Below are 18,873 nucleotides of genomic sequence, written 5' to 3' on the forward strand. Positions count from 1 at the left end.
GTTCTCGTCCAGTAACAAAGACAAACGACCACCCGGGTGATTACACCCACGCCCTCTTTTCCTGAGATTCACTGCTGTCAGGCTGTTGGCCTGAGTTTGCTGGAGTTGTGGTGTACTGGCCCAGCTTTTTGACCCCCATAGGTGTTGGCACCGTGGGGATCGGCGGTGGTCCCCTGTCAGGGCGAGGGGACAGTGGGGGTCTCAGGTGGCTGTGGAGGACAAAGGGAGTCGGCACTGGAGTGCTCGTGGGAGCGAGCGACACGTCCACCTTGGCGTCTTTGCTTTCAGGCCTCTTGTCGTTGGTGGATTCGTTAGTTGTAGTCATGTTTCCAGCATTCGCCTTCGTGCGAGGAGGTTCACCATTTGGCACAACAGCAGCAGCACTTTGTTTTTCCTCTTTGAGGCTGTTTTTTGAGCCTCCACTCAGGCTGACTTTTCTGTTTAAAACAACGTCATTATCTTCAGTCGTCGTCGTCGTTGTAAACATACTGCTTTGCTCTCCTTTACTCATCTCCTCCATGAACATCTCCCTTTTCTTCCTCCATCTCACCATCGCCTTCATGGAGCTCATCAGGTCAACCAGACTTAACAGAATGGACAGTGAGGTGACACCCAGCATGAAGTTGAGCATTAAGGTCTTCTCAGTTGGTCTGGAGATGAAGCACTCGACCCCAGACGTGCAGGGAGCCTCGTGACAGAGGAAGCTCTTCGGAACGGACAAACCAAAGAGAAAAAACTGACCTGCACCGAAAACGACTTCCAGAAAGATCCGTACAATTACGACCAGGAAGTAGGCGCAGTAGAAACGAGGAACTCCACACTCGCGCGGGAGGTCATGAAGTGGAGCTTTGTGCAAGGACAGTTCTCTTGAGGAGCTGGAGTTCTCAACGCTGAAGGGTGAACCGCCGCGGCTCCTGTCGTAGTAGAAACCTCCAGAATACTGGTGTGACAAAACCTTATGAGTGATGTGGGTTGCAAACAGCAAATGTGGAAGGCAGAGAAGAATGAGGTGGAAGAGCCACAAACGGAAAACAGAGACGGGAGCAAATAAGTTAAAGCAGACGTTCGAGCAGCCGGGCTGGATGGTGTTACAGATGAATCTCTCCTGCTCGTCACTGAAGAGGGTGAATCCAGCCAGCAGGAGGACCAAGAGACGCGAAAGCAGCATCGACATCCACCAGGTTTTACCTGCAATGGAAAACAGGTGATCGCGGATTATATGACGTGACATTCAAATGATCCCAGTGGTGCAAACGAGTCGTTGCAGCAGACAGGAAAAAACAAACAAACAAACAAAGAAGAAAAAAATGATATGAAAAAGGAAATCATACATAAGGGTTAGGGTTAGGGTACACACATATGATCAGTCAAGAGCATGACGAAGTGATCAGGCTTAGATTCAAAAATCAAAACCAGCAGTTACTCAGACTTTTTCTTAATTCATTATTTAATGCTTAAACTTTAGTCACGATTTTGAAAAATTCATTTTGATGGATTGTTTTTTAATATTAGTCAGAGTTGAGGTTGAAGTTTATTTAACAGACGTATAAATTTCATTACAAAATAAACTCAAACTTACCCATGAAGGAGACATTGTGACTGATGGTGATGAAGAGCAGATCCGTCACTCCCATCTTCCTCAATGCTGAGCGCCAACTCTAATCCCATAAGAAAACCAGCCCAAACTACCACGAAAAGCTACTGTAAAACAGATCAGGGAGAAGTTCCCGAGTCGCTGTCCTCTTCAACACCGTCCCAGAACTGCAGGGTCGACCCTCACAGCTTGCTACTAAATCCAGTCACCTCCACTGTTGTCTTACTGTGGAGGCCAGGACCTGTGGACAGGGAGCTATTCTTACCAGGCTGCCGTCAAAGCATTGTTGGGATGTCCAAGTAGCAGTCAAACTTACAGGAAGCTGGCGAGCTTGTAACAGATGTTTGTCAGGCAGCTAAATGACACCGAGTCAGTTTCCAGTTCACATGAAGCTAATAATCACATCACACATTTAAGACGGTTATTAATGATGACACACAATGAAGACTGTAGAAATTCTGCAAATCATTTGTTAAAACACTGACTTATTAGACAAGAGCATTTCCTTTATTAAAAACACAAATCAACACATCCATAAATAATTCACATTGAACCTGTCTCAGCTTTTTGTACTCGTAATTTTTCATTGTACAAAGTTAACTAATTACATTTCAGTGCTTTAGTTTTCAAACAAATGAGGAAAAAACCTGATGGGTTGTTTGCCAGTAGGGATTAGGCTCATATTAATATTTAAAAAAAAATAACAGTTGGAAAAAACAAAGTTAGTCAGCAGTTTCAGCACTTGGCTCAGCATTCAGTCGGAGTTTCTCAAAATCAACATCATGCCGAAGTGTGCTGAATCGATTCCTACCTTTTTAATAACAACAGGGCTGTGCGGTATGACACCAAAGATCCACCAGATGTCAGCAGAGGCGTCTCCTTAAACTTCTCAAAGCTGCTGTGGGGGGTTTAAATAAGGAGCATCACAATAACTACAGATTAAATGGACTACCTGAGTACCTGAGCTAGAAATACTGTAAACCTTGAATATAAAGATTTCCAGAGGACAAAGCTTGCTAACACTTTCATTATTCAAGACCTGTCTTAGGAAATAAATAACCGGTAGAAATTCCAGTGTTACACGACTGTGAAATTTTGCAGGCAGCTGCAGTTGCTCACCTTAGTGTACATAAACAGTTTAAATAAATAATATGCGTCATTGTGAAGTCGCAGGGCCATCTCAAAGGCAGCTTATGTTAAATCTTTTAAATTGGACCAGACTAGTCTGAACATAACCAACTAGTTCACAATGCCATCAAGTGTTTTTAAGGCTGTCTTGTCCAGGAGCCCAAAGCTACTGTAGAACCTTCTGAAAAGACTCCCTTCTGTCTTTCATGCACAGAAGAGCTGAGGCACTGTGAAGGCATCGCGTTGTTAGAAACCTGTCTGGCGTTCACCGCACCTCCCAGAACTTCACTACCACCTTGAAGCTGTGAGGTCCACAGAGGGTGATTTAAGGTTTCAGTCGCTGCTCCACCAAGTTCCACGTTTTGGTACAAACTTTTCCAAAGTGAAGTTTCTGATCTCAGGACAGAACCACGTCGGCCTGTTTCAGAGTGCGCAGGCTGATGCCATGGCTCAGTGCACGGCAGATTAATTGTGGTTAGGAGAGGATGGCAGGAACCCATCTGATCCCGCACAGATTGTCCACACTGGCTGAGCGCTTCCTTGCAGCTCTGCGCACATCCTTGTACTTGTCATCACACAGCCTGGAAATAGCCTGGAGAGATGACATGAAAAGGGTTTTTAAGAGAGAGCCAAAAATGAACTAAGCATCCACAATACTCGTTATCATTACAAGAGCTTATGCTCTTTAAAGAAATGTTCCCTGACTTGAAGTAAATTTAGCTTTAGATTAGCAGGAGTCTCATTACGTCCAATAGAATCAGAAAGAAAAACGGCACAGAAAGTAAATTTCGTAGTAAATTGCAGAATTTCTTTTTCACACAATCAGCAGAACAGAATCATCAGGATTCTCTTTGCAGGTCGACGCTGCGCATCTGTGATGATGGGATGGATGAAGGCTGCAAAGTGCGCCTGAGGACTCTGCATACACAAACACAGCAATGTGCTCAATATTCTATGGGCGTTGTGGGCGTCTCATGATGATTACTGCTCAGCACTCTGGTTGGATGCAGCCAAAAACAGACAGCTGCATGCCCTTTCCATTAGCCGTGAGGCAGAGAACCAAGAGGATGCACGCCAGCTTCTCTCCAATGAGTCTCTCCTCTCATCCTGCTTGTTTTAAAATATCTGTTACAATAAACAGCCAAATCGTCTGTTCTTACAAGTGAAGTATGTGAGAGACTGAGTGTGAGACAGTGGGAACAGACAGACCTCCAGTTTCTGGGCTTTGTCTCTGCTGAGCGGCTCCAGGGGGAAGCTGAGGTTGTTGGACTCTGAGAGCGATCGCAGGTCAAAGTAATACTTGGCGTAGACACTGGACGGCACGTTGATGTTGAACTGCAGCAGCTCCAGGAACTGCCGCTCCAACTCGTTCCTGTTAGAGAGGAACGAGCTGGAAGTTTAACCAAATCCAAACTCCCAGCGTCTGAGAGATTCCCACAGCAAACAGCCTGCTGATGACCACACAAGGGACAGCAGCAGCCGGCCAGAGTGGTTTTCATTTCCTTCACACACTGATTTAACATGTCCTGGGACTAATACCAGTGAACCACGGGTCAAAATCCTGCATTTTTAATTCTCATATCATAAATCAAAGGCTGAAACATAAAAACGTTTCTTTACACACAAAGAACTCACATGTCCTCCACAGTGATATCCTTGAGGATCTGGCAGTAGTCGACGTTCCAGACGGCCTGGTCATCCCAGACCTTGGAGGCCAGCAGGATGGCACCCAGAACGATCCTCTTCCAGTTACCTGGACAGATGTCGATCTCTGCATAGGTGAGGAGCCTCTCCAGGTAGACCTGCACAACAGCACAGATAAACAGACAGCCAGCAATTATTTTAAGTGACAAAGAAAAAAAGACTACGAAGAGCACAACAGTTGCAAGTTTGGATCCTTTACCGTCATTACTGAATAAGTTCTCAAAATGGTGGACAATCTAATTTGTCTAATTCGCTTAGTTTTACGCTCCAGTCGATGGGGTCAGTGGGTATACGTTTATTCTTCTTCACCAATTTACACACATCCCTGGCTTGTCTGGACACATCAGGGTGCAATCCACCCCCCCGAGGCCTGAACACAAACTGTGTGTGTGAGGGCACAGTGTGAGGCTGGTCACACATCGCCTTCATGGGAAAGATTTCTGAACACACTCGGCAGCATTTCTGTTTTTCTTCGTGGTTATTTTGTTTCCATGAGAGGAGGCTGTAAGATATTACCAGTGTGACGATGGCACACTCGGAGGTGAGCTGAGCGGCGCTGAACAACGTCCTGACAAATCGGTAGATCTGCTTCTGCTCGGGGTCATGTTGGTCGTAGTCCAGCGGCACCTCTGATTTCTGGTGTAGAAGAAGATGATAGTAACAACAGTAACAAGTTCAGTATGCGACATGCGAAACAAACCGAAGAGACATTTGTGCAAAACGTTCCTTACCGAAAGAGGGTGAAGCTTCTCGTCAAATATATCCAGCAGCATTCCTCCGTCTGGGTCCCTGACATGAGGGAAAAAAGGTACCTGACTGATCTCACTCAATAACTGACATCTTATTAATGGAAAAAAAGACTTCATTTAAACCTTCCTGATGTTAAATTGTATCACTGTGGTAGGAAAGGTTATGAATAGGATGTGAAAAGTAGGCTGAAATTCTTGCATTAATAAGTCTGATTCCAGACGATTCGTGTTTTACTTATTGTGGTTGTTGTATGGACAACATCAGTTTACATTTATGTAACAGTTTCACAATTTTGTACTTTCTTAATGATAAAACAAGACATTTTTACTAAAATCTTTTACTAACGTTTCACTACTTTATTTGGCCGGAAACACAAAGACTCAAAGAGTTAAAGCTGCTAATAAAGAGTGCATACGACATGATGAAGTACTGCTACTGTACCCTGCAGTCCACATCTGTTGTTCTGATCAAAATTCCTGACTGCAGCCAGCTAAGTTTATAAAAGACAAAAAGAGAATCTGTGCAGAACAGCCGTCACTGCAGCAGACTCACACTGTGGGATTTGTAGAGACTGTGATCCTGATGGATAAGCGGTACAGTAAATGGATGGATTTGTAGAGAATTGTTGTGCGTATTGGAAATGACTTGAACCCTCACCTGTTTTTTATATGGTAGTAAATGGCCAGTGCTACACTGTCGAGAGAAGAAACAACACGTGTGCTGATATGTTTGAATAACAGATTTGTCGATGATAAATAATCCTTCCTCCTCGTCTTTTTACCATTTGATGGTGTATTTGAGGTTGGGCTGGCTGACTGTGTTGTCGTCTAGGAAGATTGTGGAACAGGAGCTGTACTTCCGCCTCGATGTTCCATGCTACGAACACACACACACAGACACACACAAACACACACGCGGTGACTGATATTAGAGCGAACGTGTTTTTATATGACCCACTTAAAGCGTGCACAGAGGCAGTGAGAGTCGGCGCCATGCGACCTCAGAATGCAACGGTTTACATCTTCAGCTTCCTTTGTTTACAGCATTTAGTCCATCCAGAATGAGACAAAGGTCAGCTGATGATGACTGAAAGCAACAAATCACTGGTGAATCTGAGCTTTAACAGGCTATTAAAATAATAATAATAATAATAACAAAAGCCAACAGACTGTGAATTAACGTGGTTCAGATTTGTGGAGGGAAATAGAAACGATTGTACACTCACATTACTGATGAAGAGGCTTTTTCGTTTGTCTCGCACTACAGAAAGGAAGACAAGTGAATACATTTCAGTTCTTCTGCATTGACACGCAGCAAGAAGACAAATACAAAACCCAGCAGTCATCAACACACACACACATACACACACACACACGCTGTTATTACAAGAAGCAGAATACAGCAAGCAGTCCACACACTTTATTATGTTGACTCTAACGCAGGACAAAAGCTGCATGAAAGTGTTGAGAGGTCGCAGGTAGAAAACAGGAAGACGAGAGCTTCAGTAGACTGAAGGTGATAATTCACCACCAGGGGGAGACAAAGTCACACTGAGGTCTACTCACCGCTCCTGTGGGGCATCTCTGAAAAAGGAGGAACCGAGAAAAGCTTAATCCACTTGCAGCAGAGTAACTGATTCTCATGAAATGACAACAGTGGAAAACTTTTTAAACATGCTCAGGGTTGGGTAGACATGAAGAAATCTAAAAATATTCAAGATTACATTTTTTCATTCCTCTGCTGAAAAGGTTGACAAACCAAAAATGTTGGAAAGGATACGGACGTGTCATGTGATATTTTCTCATCAAAACCTTAACCAAACAAAACAAGCTGAAAACCTTATCTGGCCATATCTGCACCCTTTGTTCAATAAATAAAGGAAAATGTGGCTTATGTGTTTTGGAACCACAATGGAGCTAAATGTCACATGTCAGACATACACAGTATTTTCTGGTAGGATTAATTTACTGGTCTCTTCAGGGGATTTATTGTCCCTTTCAAAACCACCAGGAAGAGGGAGAGAGGGAGGCACACCAGCATGGGAGACTAAATATTAATCATTACGTATCATCAGATGGAAAATGTAATGCTCATTCATTCATCCCTCACATGTCAGACATCAATTGATTCCATGCTTGTTTGTTTGTTTACAGCTGGCTGAATTTCCATCACATGGCGGATATGAATGAAGACGTCCATGTACAACACGTCCATGTACAGACATCGAACGTGATGCTCAACAGCCTGTAATTTCTGCAGGTATGACGCCATGTTTAATGAGAAAAAGCATTTATCGGACGCATCTACTTGTTGTTTGTTCCCTCAGAGAAATGATGATCTCACACTGCGGTGTGTTTATGGAAACATGTTAATGTCTCCTCCGTCTCAGCATGACTGGACCCCCCCTCTCCCCCCCGCAGGATGCTGGCACTCTCAGTCAGAGGCCTCTGGACAACAGCAAATATCAGCAGACATCAGGCAGAGAAACTGCTTTGAGATCAGAGCTCGTCCGGACTTTCTTTCCAGAGACTCGATTGTCTTTGAGTGTGTTCGGACACATACATGTAAAACCAAGGCTACGGCGTCCTGGACCAACTTGGTGACACGGGATGTGAACTTTTAAACTGATAAATCAGTCCAGTTGGGTGAAAATGAGCTACTCACCATCGTTTTGGGATTTGCTGAGGAATATGGTGCTGGCCCGCGGGTGGTCTGACGGATTATACTCCATGTTCAACTCTGTCAAAACAAAAAGCGTATGTGTGACTTTGTGAAAAGGAAACAATGATGAGAGAGACACACGACTGCTGACACATCCTGTCAAATTAAAGTCACGTTTTCTTGTTCATTTATATCCTGTTTCCTGTTTTATTTTGTTACTCGGCTCTCCTCTTTTCAGACATCCCTACTTCCTGTCTTTGTTTGTTTCCCACCTCTGTGATTGTCTGCACTGCCCTCATTGGGTCCACCTGTGTCTCATTTCCAGTCCCTTCAGCAGAGTATTTAATGTGTGCTGCAGTTTGTCTCAGTGTCTTTGCCTTTAGTGCACCAGCCTTAGTGTTCTTTGTGTTGTGTATTTTTTTCTGGAGTTTTGCCTACTGGCGACACCATTTCCTGTTGAGTTCTTTGCCTTCTCGTATCGCTCTCCTCTGTACCAGACTCTTTAAAGGTTTTAAAGACTGATAGTCTTTATAAAGAAGACCTGCTCTCAGAGTCCTGTTCACTGAGGTTTCCCAGTTTTTTTAAGACTGTGGATCCATACCAGTGTCCTGACAATTTTCTCACTTTCAAGATTTCAAAACACAATTTTACTAAAACATTTTTTGCTACACTAGCAGCAGTCACTCAGTCAGTTAGTTGGTCCAATACCTTGGATGAACTGCCATAAAATCTGACTCAGATAACCCAAGATCACCAGAACACTGACAACCCCATCTTAGCATGTTTGCATGCTAGACAAGAGCCCAAATACAACCTCTCAGAGCTGCCAGCATGGCTGCAGAGTCTTCATGACGAAAAATAAGAAAGCTAATAATGACTGATAACTGGTGATTATTTTGTGATTTTGAAATCTCAAGCTTTCTCTGTGAAGACTCCATGGGTTTCTGCTGGTAGGACTGCAGGCTTATTTATTGTTCCGCTGCGTTCGCAAACACATCCAGGCGTGATTCATGTTACAATGTGAAGCTAAGCTGGACTGCACTGTGGCCTGAGGGCATGAGCCACTGACGCATTTCTGTGTGCATCTTATAAAACAGGGAAACGCTCAAACTATGTGCCCTCGTCATACGTGCCAGAATGCTTTGTTGCCTCGTAGATAACAGTAGCCATGCTGATAAGACAGACTGCGGGGTTAGTATGAAAAGGCTCCTGTCTCTCCAGCCAGTCTTACAGTTAATATATGCTAGGGTGTTAAAAGAAAAGTGATGCTCTCTAATTGCACAGACAATTTTGCTGAAAAAGCTGCATAATCACAAATGACCATAAATCTTTAGTATTGTTCACTCATAGCCCAGACTTAGGATTTTTGGAAATGCAATCGAGTCGTGCATTCCATCAAGGGAGATGCTTTCAAAGTGGTTGCTTTTGGTGAATTCAGCATTTAAAAATGCTTGGCATGCAGTCTGCACTGCCAAACATTCTGACTCCTACGATGTGACTGCAGCAGGGCCAGATTAAGATCCAGGCTCTTTGATTACAACACAGATGTTGGAGGAGCAGTGCGGCAGATCGTCTGTCTCAGGGACAGAAGCCGCTTTGGGACCAGCGACTGTGGGGGAATTAAAGTAAGAGCGTCACTGCCATTAGCTAACAGGAGTGTACAAACAATCTTACCCACAGTACCTTAATGCCCTTTAAACAGGCTTCCCCATCGAGTTTTCCCATGTTTCTTCATGGCTACAACCTGACAATATTTCCACACTTGCTTTGTTTCAGTCTAACTCATTAACTTTAGTCTTTAACTTCCTAAATAATGTTCTGAAAGATAAAAAATTGTTCCAGATGGTGGAACATGTTTTATGAGTGGAAATATTGACCTGGCTGCAAACCTTTGCTTACATGGCACAGCAGATAGACTGAATGAATAAACAGTGCATGACGTGGGAAATGGGTATGTGCACATATTTTTGTTTATTATTAGGACGTGGCGCTATGATACTTCCAGAGAGGCACCTCCTTGTCTTAACAGATGTCTTGCTACTCCACAAACCTGCTGGTGGTGAACTGATCAATGCTAATATGCTGCTAAAAGTTAAAAATACTAAGTCCTCAAGCTGAGTGGCTGTTGCACATTGAAGAAGGCACAGCTGAAACATCTGTGAATTCTGGCCCAGTGAATTCATTTACTTGCTAAACTCATCTGAACTCAAACGCCCTTCATCCCCTCACAGCTAACCCTCTGTTGGACGGTTGGCCAGAACCAGAACAGAGTTTTTGCTGTTATCAGAAAGTGATTAGTTGTGGCTCAAGGTCTCAGAAGCCCACCAGGCTGAATGGACTGACCTTGGATTAGACTTGTGTCGGTTTAGCACCTTATGCAACAGTAATCAGGAATATCGCAGCTGGCCGATTTCAACACATTCACATATTAGAGCTTAAATGGTTAATGAGCTGACTGGCTGTCAAATCATTTCTGACAGGCGCCATCGATGTGTTCAACGTGTGACGCATGTGTCAAACAGGCTGTCAGTCTCACAGAGCTGATTCAGCTTTTCACTTCAGCCCACAATACACCAGTCAATAATGAGCCAGCACAAAAGCATGAAAAAATAAAGACTAATGCTTATTTCTCTCAGACTTGTCGACATCTTACCAATATGTAAATCCACAGTGTGCCTTGAAAGACTGGAATATAAAATTAACATTTTTGCTGTATCAAAGAAAGGTCATACTAATGACACTTCTGCAACAGGCCAGATATCAAACATAAACCAAACTAGTGAATTATTGGTATTAATCTGTACTTATCAACAGATCATGCAGTTAAAATCAGTACTGAACATAAATGTAAGGCAAAGAGATTACAGAAAAACACTATCACACTCAAACAGAAAGACAAGGAGTCTTGTGGGGTTTTTTTAATCTTGATCTTATTCCTTATTCAACAGTGTGTTTCCAAATGTCGCTTAACATGGTGTTAAACAAACAAAATCCGTATAGTAATCTACTGATAGAAGCATTTACGAACATATCTGACAGTACCTGACCTACTGGAAATCCCAGAGTGCACAGCAGCTGGTGTCGAGTGCTGATATGTGATATTCACCACCTCAGGTAAACTTTAACGAAGAGTTGTGGTCAGCATCTGCACAGTGAAACAGGAGAAGCTCGGCTAACCTATCGGTTGGCAAGCCGACCTGTCTGCCTTACTGCTCTTACATAATGAATTGACAACAGGCACACCGTTCTCTCAACGGCCCAATCTATAACTGCACTATTTGTAATATTTAGCTATTTTTTAAAAATGTCCCCCTATTAAATTTGTCACAGTATTTGTTGTTCATAAACCTAATGATGACCAGCGTGATCCTGTGCAGTTTCCCTCCACTGTACATTTGTATCTATAATTTTTGCTCAAGCACACAAAGGTTCAGGTGGAACCTTAAGTCATCCGAGTGCATGGTAAACTTTGAACAATGCTTTTGATTTTTCTCCTGCATCTGCCTTCTTTAGCTAATTGTTCATGCTCCTCTTGCTACACATACAGTCTACGTTTGCATGTGCACAGCACAAGCTGTATGGTTCAGTCTCACAGCCCTCTAATATAAAAGCTGCTTTCTGAGAACAAGTTCAGAGAAGCCGAGTTTACCTGCCTCCTCCAAGATGGCCGACAGGCAAAGTAAACAGCTAGTGGCGAGCTAAAAGAAGAGTGAATACTGCGCTTTTATTGTCCAAGTGGACTGAAGCACAAAGTGCTATGTGTGCCAGATGTGGAAATAAGCAGCTGTTAGCTCAAACATCAGCCCCTGCATTGTGATGAGCACAGCCATTTTCATATGACTGGCTTCCTCTCCTGTATCTCGTGGATCTCGATGTTAGCGGGGGTTAGTTTTTAAAGTACTATGTTCCTCAATTCAGTATTCTGTGGACACACCATCTTATTGTGTGATGAACCGTAAACATAGCCGGGGAACCCTGAGAACGTGTCAATAACTCCAGGCTAGCTGGGTTAGCCTTGAAGCTAGCCTAATGCTCACTGTGCTGTGACTGTGATCCCTGTGTTATTGTTGGAGTCTGTGGTAACATGAGCCCTCATTCGCTCCCATGAAGCTAACGGACATGTTCACTGTTCAGTCATGCTTAATAATCTTTGCTGCATTTTCATCCTGGAGGAACGTTTGGATCACTTTGAAATGCACTACACGTGTGTGTAAAGCCAAATGTATGCGTGAAACAGAACCAGGCTGGGTGATGTGACATGAACTCCATATTAAAGTGAACTGTCGCATGTATTCTAATAAACACTATCTGATTAATCACACAACGATCAGTCTTCTACTTTGATGTAAATGTTTGTTGTAGCTCCAGTATATGAGATTGATTTCCTAATTTCCTAATTGAATATTGTAATATGAATACATTCAGGTCAGTGACAGATTAATAGTCTGTGTTTTGTTTTGTTGTTTTTTTTTCTAAATATCTGGTTGATTGTTCTGCCTACTGCTAGTGTTGTGCACATTTGCTCCATCTGTATTATCATGTCACCCATCAAACAACAGGAGGATGTTATCCTAACCCCCCTTATACTGTTTCACACACACATGAACACACACACACACACACAGACCCGGCAAACAGAACTGACCTGCCTCATATTTCCGGAAGCATGAGGGAGAGTTCCCTGGGAAAGCATAATACTGTGGCTAATACCGCCATTATGCTTCCACGACTACTTCTTTACAAATAATCCTACTGCTGCCATCACCATTATTACTACCACTACTGTGATTACTGCTACTACAACAACATTTCCTTTTACCATTCCATTATTATTACTTCTTCTTCTTCTAGTACCATGACAATTTCTGATATCTTTATGAGGACTTTTACTACTAACGTACAGCGATGATATACTGAATAAATCACAGTACAAAAACGTGTCACGGTTGAAAAAATCAAAAAAGCTTTAAAGATTCTATGAATTGGATTTTTTTTTTTGGATGCTTTTCCAATCCTGGAGCAAATATAATCATTGGATTGATTGGCTACACAGTGCCAATTAGTCCATTACTATAAGTAGTGAGGTCAGTGACAGCCGAGGGCATGAAGGGCCGAACAAATTCAAACTGTTTCCTGTGATTACAAGCACTGAACAACCCGGCATTCAACCAGCATTTGACCCTGGTTGTGAGGAGGGTCGGGTCAGAGGACGCAGATGGTTGTGATGGGTTGTAATCAGAACTGACACTCCCCTGGAAGATGTAGCCCTTATTAATGTAAATCAGACTGTCTTTCAAGTGTTTTCTGCCTCGACGGCTCAAAGCCGACACGCCTCTCTGAAGTGATAATTAGTGAGCTGAGGTGGTCTTGGTGTGGACTGGGGAGTAAATTACCCTGCCATTACTAGTCAATAAATCAAACAAAGACCGTCTCCTGTGAACATCCTGACCCTGTAAGCAATAATTCATTGGCTGCAAAGGGAGAAGACAGAAACTGGTCTCTATTTTCTGGTTTCTGGCCATCAATTTTGAGGTTTTTTCACAATATTTCCAATGCTAACCTTCAACAGAGCAACAACATGGTGGGCTGAGCCAGTCATCTGCCCCTGCTGTAAAACAGTAATGGAGCTTGATGTGACTTCTACGCTGGAAAGAATTGGCTGTATTGTACTGCTTAAGCAAAACGGTCTTGTATTACTTTAGTCCTCCTGGAACAAACTTTTGAACTGCTGTCATGTCCAAGAAGCCACACTGCTTGAAACAGCAGGGTGATTAGTTTTTAATCACAAGTTAATCTGAGGCCAGTTATTACAGGAAAAAATAAACTGAAAATGGAGGAAACCAAAACCAGGACAAAATAATCTTTCTTTATGACAAACCTGCTTTACAAAATTACATGTCCTTCATGCACCTACACATTGGTGAAATAACATTAGAACAAATGTTTTAATGGTCTGTTTTTAAATGTGTGTCAGTAACAACAATCCATAGCGAACAAAAATTACGTGGTATTTGTATTTATCAGTTATATCATGTGATATATTTAACGGTAAACCTCATGGGCCAACATTCAGCCTGAAGCAGCTTTTTGGCACACACTGCATTCGTTTCAAATAACGAAGCTCAGTAACATTTACGAACTCTCACTCTAGTCCAAATTCCTTGATAACTATCACAACACAAGGTTCACATGCACTGCACCTTGACCTAAATATAAGAGCGTCAGCTGATGCATGATGCCTCACAGAAACAACAGTCATATTAAGACAGAACACAGTGGGCTTTGTCAAAGAAAAGGCAAGATCATATGACGGCTCTGTCTGTCTGGGCTGGTAGTCGGTTGTTTTTGGTTTTTCTCCACATACAGAGTTCAATAAACTGACTGCAGAAGAAAAATGCTATGTGTGACTACAACAGAGAGAATTCTTAACTCCATAAAACTCCACAAGAAGCTCGTCAAAGCACTTAACTCCCCATAGATCGAACTTTTCCCCTCAGTGAAAACACAAGCGCCCTGCAGAGCAGCGAAAACCTTCCCTTCTCCCTAACTGAGCTCTCTTCTGGACTATCTGAACGGTTCAGCGCTGGACAGGCTTCAAGGCCTGCAGGTCAGTGAAATGATGGTGTCATGTGGCGGAGAGATTATCTGCTCTTAAAAACAGAGGGTGCTGGGATGTCTGTGATTTTAGGACATCAGGTCTAATCCCCCAAATGACATAACAGCCCACAGTGAGAGAGACTATCTGGTGTCAAGGCATGATGGGAAAGCTGCTTTTACAAGGGTCTTGCTCTGCTTCAGGTCATTTTAAACTGAATACCTTTGGTTTACGCAGTTGTTCAAAAAGAGAACAGCAATCTGTAGAAGGCTCTGGGAAACTGTATTAGCATTTTTCACTATTCAGTTATACTATATAAACTGAAATTACTAAACTTGAAAACTAAAATTATAAATTTACCTTGCACTGGTCAGCCTCTATATGGGCAAAATGAGCCTCTTCTAGTTTTTGTGCACCAAACATATGGACATTCTCGAGATTGATCAACATCATTGCAAATAAGAAAAGTCTTAATAATAAAAATTTGAATGAATGACGGACCCACAATCCAAATGTACTTCAACACAGACCAATTAACATAAATGTTAGTAACTTTTTACTGCACAACACATTCAGTTAGGAACAGATGATGTCTTTGAAAGCAGCATGATAAACCGAGACGTTAATTCTTGGCAATCATCCGTCCCTCGTGGCTTCTCCTATCTGCTCAGACACAGGCTCACAGCTGGGCCTTTCTTTTGGGAAGGCGAAGGGTTTTCCTGATGGCGCAGATTGTAATGAAGCCTACTAATCTCCGTCATACTGTCTGTGAACTCATAATAGAGCCAACCCATTAGACACGCTCCGGTTTCAATCGCTGCACCGCTGAGACAGACGGCGTCTCAGCACAAGTCGTCTTTATCCCCGTCAGGAACCGTTGGTCGACTGTCTATCATCTGTCTTTGAACCTCCTTCGTGTCACTTTTTCTGCTCTGCTAGGGGAGCATCTGACCCCAAACATATGCATCCTGATTAAATTATTATTAAAAAACAAAAACATGTCCATTTTGCGAGCATGTTGCCGGTGATATGACATCAGCCCTGCCAGCAATACTGGAGCAGAAAAACAATATGAACACCAACTGTAATACAAAGCACAAAGCACAGCTAATAGCAATCACAAATGGCATGCAGTATGTAAGTGGGATACACTCCCTAAGTTCATGAGAGGAAATGACATCACTGGTCAATAAAAAAAGCAAGTCTTCCACCACGCTGACAGAGCAGTTCAAGCGATGTACTCGTAGTGAAGACAGGAAGGCTTCCTACAGCAAAGTGCAGCAACTTCACAATATAAGTAATGACTGACGGAGCGCTTCATCACATGGTGCAGCGACAACCACCTGAAGCTCAAGATCATCAAAGCCACTGAGCCTGCGGTGGACTACAAAGACTGTGGTGGAGAAGCTACAGATCGTAAAACATGGAGGCTTCACACACATGTTCAGCCCGACAGCTCTTGAATTTCCCTTGGGATCAATAAAGTATCTATCTATCTATCTATCTATCTGTCTGTCTGTCTGTTTATCTATCTATCTATCTATCTATCTCAGAGGATCTTAACAATCAACACAATTTGAAGGTGGACACCCAAGATCAGAGTCATCAGTTCAGTATGTGACCACATGTGGAATCTGGTCCCAATCTGCCCTTCAGTTCCTTCAGTTCTGCTGCTGAATAATGGACAGACAGTGAAGGTGACCTTTGACCTTCTGGATAGAAAATGTCATCACTTCACCATTTTATCCTGTTTCAAATCTGTGTGAAATGCTGTCATAATTAGAGCATGAATTCTTGAGGTACAGCTAAAAATGAGCTTTGTGAGGTTTTGGTGACCTCTGAGCACCAAAATCTAATCAGGTCATCTTTGAGTCCAGGTGGATATTTGAGCTAAATTTAATGGATTTCTTTCAGGGCGTTCCTGAGAGATAAGGACAGATAAGGGACAAATCGACCATGCAGAGGCATACTGAGTGTGTGTATTCATACAGCATATCTCCAGCAATCACTGGCCTGATATATACTTGTATAGGTAGACCTTCTGATGGTGCATAACACAAAACTAAATTTCAAATCCCTCTGGCCTGTGAAAGAGTCCATAAAATTTCAGAAAAAAAATGGTTCTTACAGTTTCTGAGAAAATCCAGTGATGGTTGGCTGCTGGCTGGAAATAAGCAACCCATTTAGCAGACACTCTCCAGTGTGAATGGGTCAATTGTAATGCATATTAGCATGTGTCAGTGGAGGGGGCTGCGTTCCACAGTTGCAGTTTCTTTCATGCAGAGGCAGAAAACAAAGACCTACACAAAGGAGTCTGCCCATGCGAACAGGATGCTGTCTGTGGCTCCACGTGAAAGTGCACACACGACTCTCCCATGTGCCTGGCTGACACCACGCATTTCTGCCAGCCGCTCAGTAATACCAGGAGGTCGAGTGTGAGCAGAGGCAGCAGCCAGGATATGAGGTGCAGACTCGTATTGAGGTCACACAGGAGCTCGAGAGGCATTTTCAAGATTTTATAAATGATCATAATATATTTTGAAGGCTCTAGTGGCTTATATTTTCTGCCTGACGTATATAGTGTCACCAGCCTATAATTTCTTTAATACTCCCATCACAGTGTACTCTTCAGGCCTGCTCAATTTTGAGTTTACTTTTTGGCTCTTTATTCATTATTATGCTCGTCCTCTGACTGTTTGTCCTCTGGGATTTCATGTTTTGCTGAGTTAAAGACCTCGGCTGTCTTTCCTTCTGTCTCTAACGACAGTACTACAGTATTCCTGGCTCGCAGTAGCGTCTCTCTGTGGCTCACTGATTTTATAATGACTGCACTACAAAATATTGTTTGTCGGATTTTTAATCTCGTATAGTAAAAGCACAATAACCTCTCTAGTTTTCTACAGTCTTCCCTCTGTGAGCACCGCATTTCCACCCACAACAAATCGCGGGATTGCAATAACTTTACCACTGTGTCAGTTGAATATGGAACATTTGTTTTTACCGTCGACGTTCTCCCTGTCGCTGATGTGCTGCAGGTTGCATCCCGTCTCCTCCCTGCTCAGATCCGACTCCTGGTGGTACGACTCCAGCCTGGAGTGGGCATTTCTGCGGAGCTTGGGGCTGGCAGACACGCAGCAAGACGTCGTACTCCCCATCTTTGTCCCGTATCGACCCCAGAGGTAGGAAGTGTGTGTGTGTTAACAGTCCAGTCCTTTCGGCTGAAACAGGACCTCGGATCACAAACCCCACCGAGGCGAGCCGGTCACCGTGGATCACCAGAGCGCACAGGATGCATCCGCATAGCAGCGCCCCTGGATCCTGTCAGTCCTGTCCACGGGGAGGCTGTCACGGAGGATGAATATGTCACTTCCACCGGTAGTAGGCGATGTGTGTGCCGGGCCGGTCTGGCACTGCTATCCCAGGCATCGTAAAGCAGGACGCATCCTGCTCCAGATGCACACTGCTGTGTGGGTCGCTGTTGTGCCTGGCTGTCAGGGCGATGGGGAGGGAGGGAGGGCTACAAATCCCCTCAAAAGGTTCCGGTTCAAGTGGGTGGTTACAAAAGAGCTGAGGCGGTGGAGGGCGGGGGTGGAGGGGGGGTCAGAGCTGATAAGGCTGATAAACATTCATCTTTATTTTCTGTTTTGATCTAATTCAGTACCGACGGGCCATTTGTCCTTCGCCAGCATATGTTTTGTGTAAATTATTGTAAAAATGTACATTAACTGAATAATTTATTCTTCTACAAAGCAATTGAACCAAATTTACATTCTGGAGAATCAAAAGGCCTCACAGGCATTGAAGGCTAATAAATATTCCAACATGACGACATTAAAGGGGACTTCTGTCCTTAAAGGGCCTCTGGGGGATGCAGGATTGTATTATGATTTTTGTAGAGTTAAGTAATTAAAGTATTGGAGATGGCTGTCGAAAAGGTGTGATAAAAGTTTTCAAAAAGTGAGACAGAGGAGAAATAAATCTCAGAGTCAAAGAAGACATCAAGTGGACAAAGTGGCAACTGGTCTTTACAGCCATAACATGTGGATTTGACGATGTTGTGTTCTGATCACTCGGCTTGCCATCCAGCTCACCTGGACACTTTCATTATGCTGGCCCAAAGCTGCAAAACACAAAACATTTTAGGAGACAGACTTTTACCAACATGCACACAAAGACAGGACTACACAACACGACTGTGCCTCTGCAGGATTAGAAAGCATATCCACAAGGGGGCAGATCAGGGCGAACTCAAGCTTGGCTAACAAGGTTTGAGAACAAACCTTTCAAACAAAACTTTCTTCCAATACTGCTGCCGTTAGTTCAGAGTGTGCAGCCTTGAGCTTCCTGCCTGATGCACAGCGTTCATTTCTGAGAGTATAGGAGAAATATAAGCAGCTACATCAGCAGTTTAAACAAAAACAAACCAGGTTGTATGATGTAG

General features: G+C 43.3%; 2 protein-coding genes across 2 annotated transcripts; both read right to left on the reverse strand.

Annotated features, from left to right (window-relative positions):
* Positions 1-1,906, reverse strand: LOC124069781 (gap junction delta-4 protein-like). The gene is made up of 2 exons (XM_046409215.1): positions 1,580-1,906; positions 1-1,188 (listed from the first exon to the last, which is right to left on the reverse strand). Exons 1-2 carry the CDS (start codon positions 1,632-1,634, stop codon positions 41-43), a joined length of 1,203 nt encoding a protein of 400 aa, XP_046265171.1. The 5' UTR covers positions 1,635-1,906; the 3' UTR covers positions 1-40.
* Positions 1,907-2,087: 181 nt separating this feature from the next.
* Positions 2,088-18,873, reverse strand: LOC124069782 (cyclin-Y-like). Its single transcript, XM_046409217.1, has 11 exons — positions 17,434-18,873; positions 7,841-7,915; positions 6,742-6,759; positions 6,402-6,436; positions 5,958-6,052; positions 5,834-5,869; positions 5,158-5,215; positions 4,943-5,062; positions 4,358-4,524; positions 3,932-4,094; positions 2,088-3,314 (listed from the first exon to the last, which is right to left on the reverse strand). The coding sequence occupies exons 1-11, from the start codon at positions 17,585-17,587 to the stop codon at positions 3,198-3,200; spliced, it is 1,038 nt and encodes a 345-aa protein (XP_046265173.1). The 5' UTR covers positions 17,588-18,873; the 3' UTR covers positions 2,088-3,197.

This window comes from Scatophagus argus, chromosome 13, assembly GCF_020382885.2.
Source record: "Scatophagus argus isolate fScaArg1 chromosome 13, fScaArg1.pri, whole genome shotgun sequence".
Lineage (NCBI taxonomy): Eukaryota > Metazoa > Chordata > Actinopteri > Scatophagidae > Scatophagus > Scatophagus argus.

Bases quoted from the DNA above. Each gene is read 5' to 3' on its own strand.
- LOC124069781 (XM_046409215.1), bottom strand. From the start codon at position 1,634: ATGGGAGTGACGGATCTGCTCTTCATCACCATCAGTCACAATGTCTCC. The intron at 1,189-1,579 runs GTAAGTTTGAGT...TTTCCATTGCAG, and splicing joins TCACAATGTCTCCTTCATGG to GTAAAACCTGGTGGATGTCG.
- LOC124069782 (XM_046409217.1), bottom strand. From the start codon at position 17,587: ATGGGGAGTACGACGTCTTGCTGCGTGTCTGCCAGCCCCAAGCTCCGC. The intron at 4,525-4,942 runs GTAATATCTTAC...GCTGTTGTGCAG, and splicing joins AGTGTGCCATCGTCACACTG to GTCTACCTGGAGAGGCTCCT. The intron at 3,315-3,931 runs GTCTGTCTGTTC...TCATCTCTCCAG, and splicing joins ACAAAGCCCAGAAACTGGAG to GCTATTTCCAGGCTGTGTGA.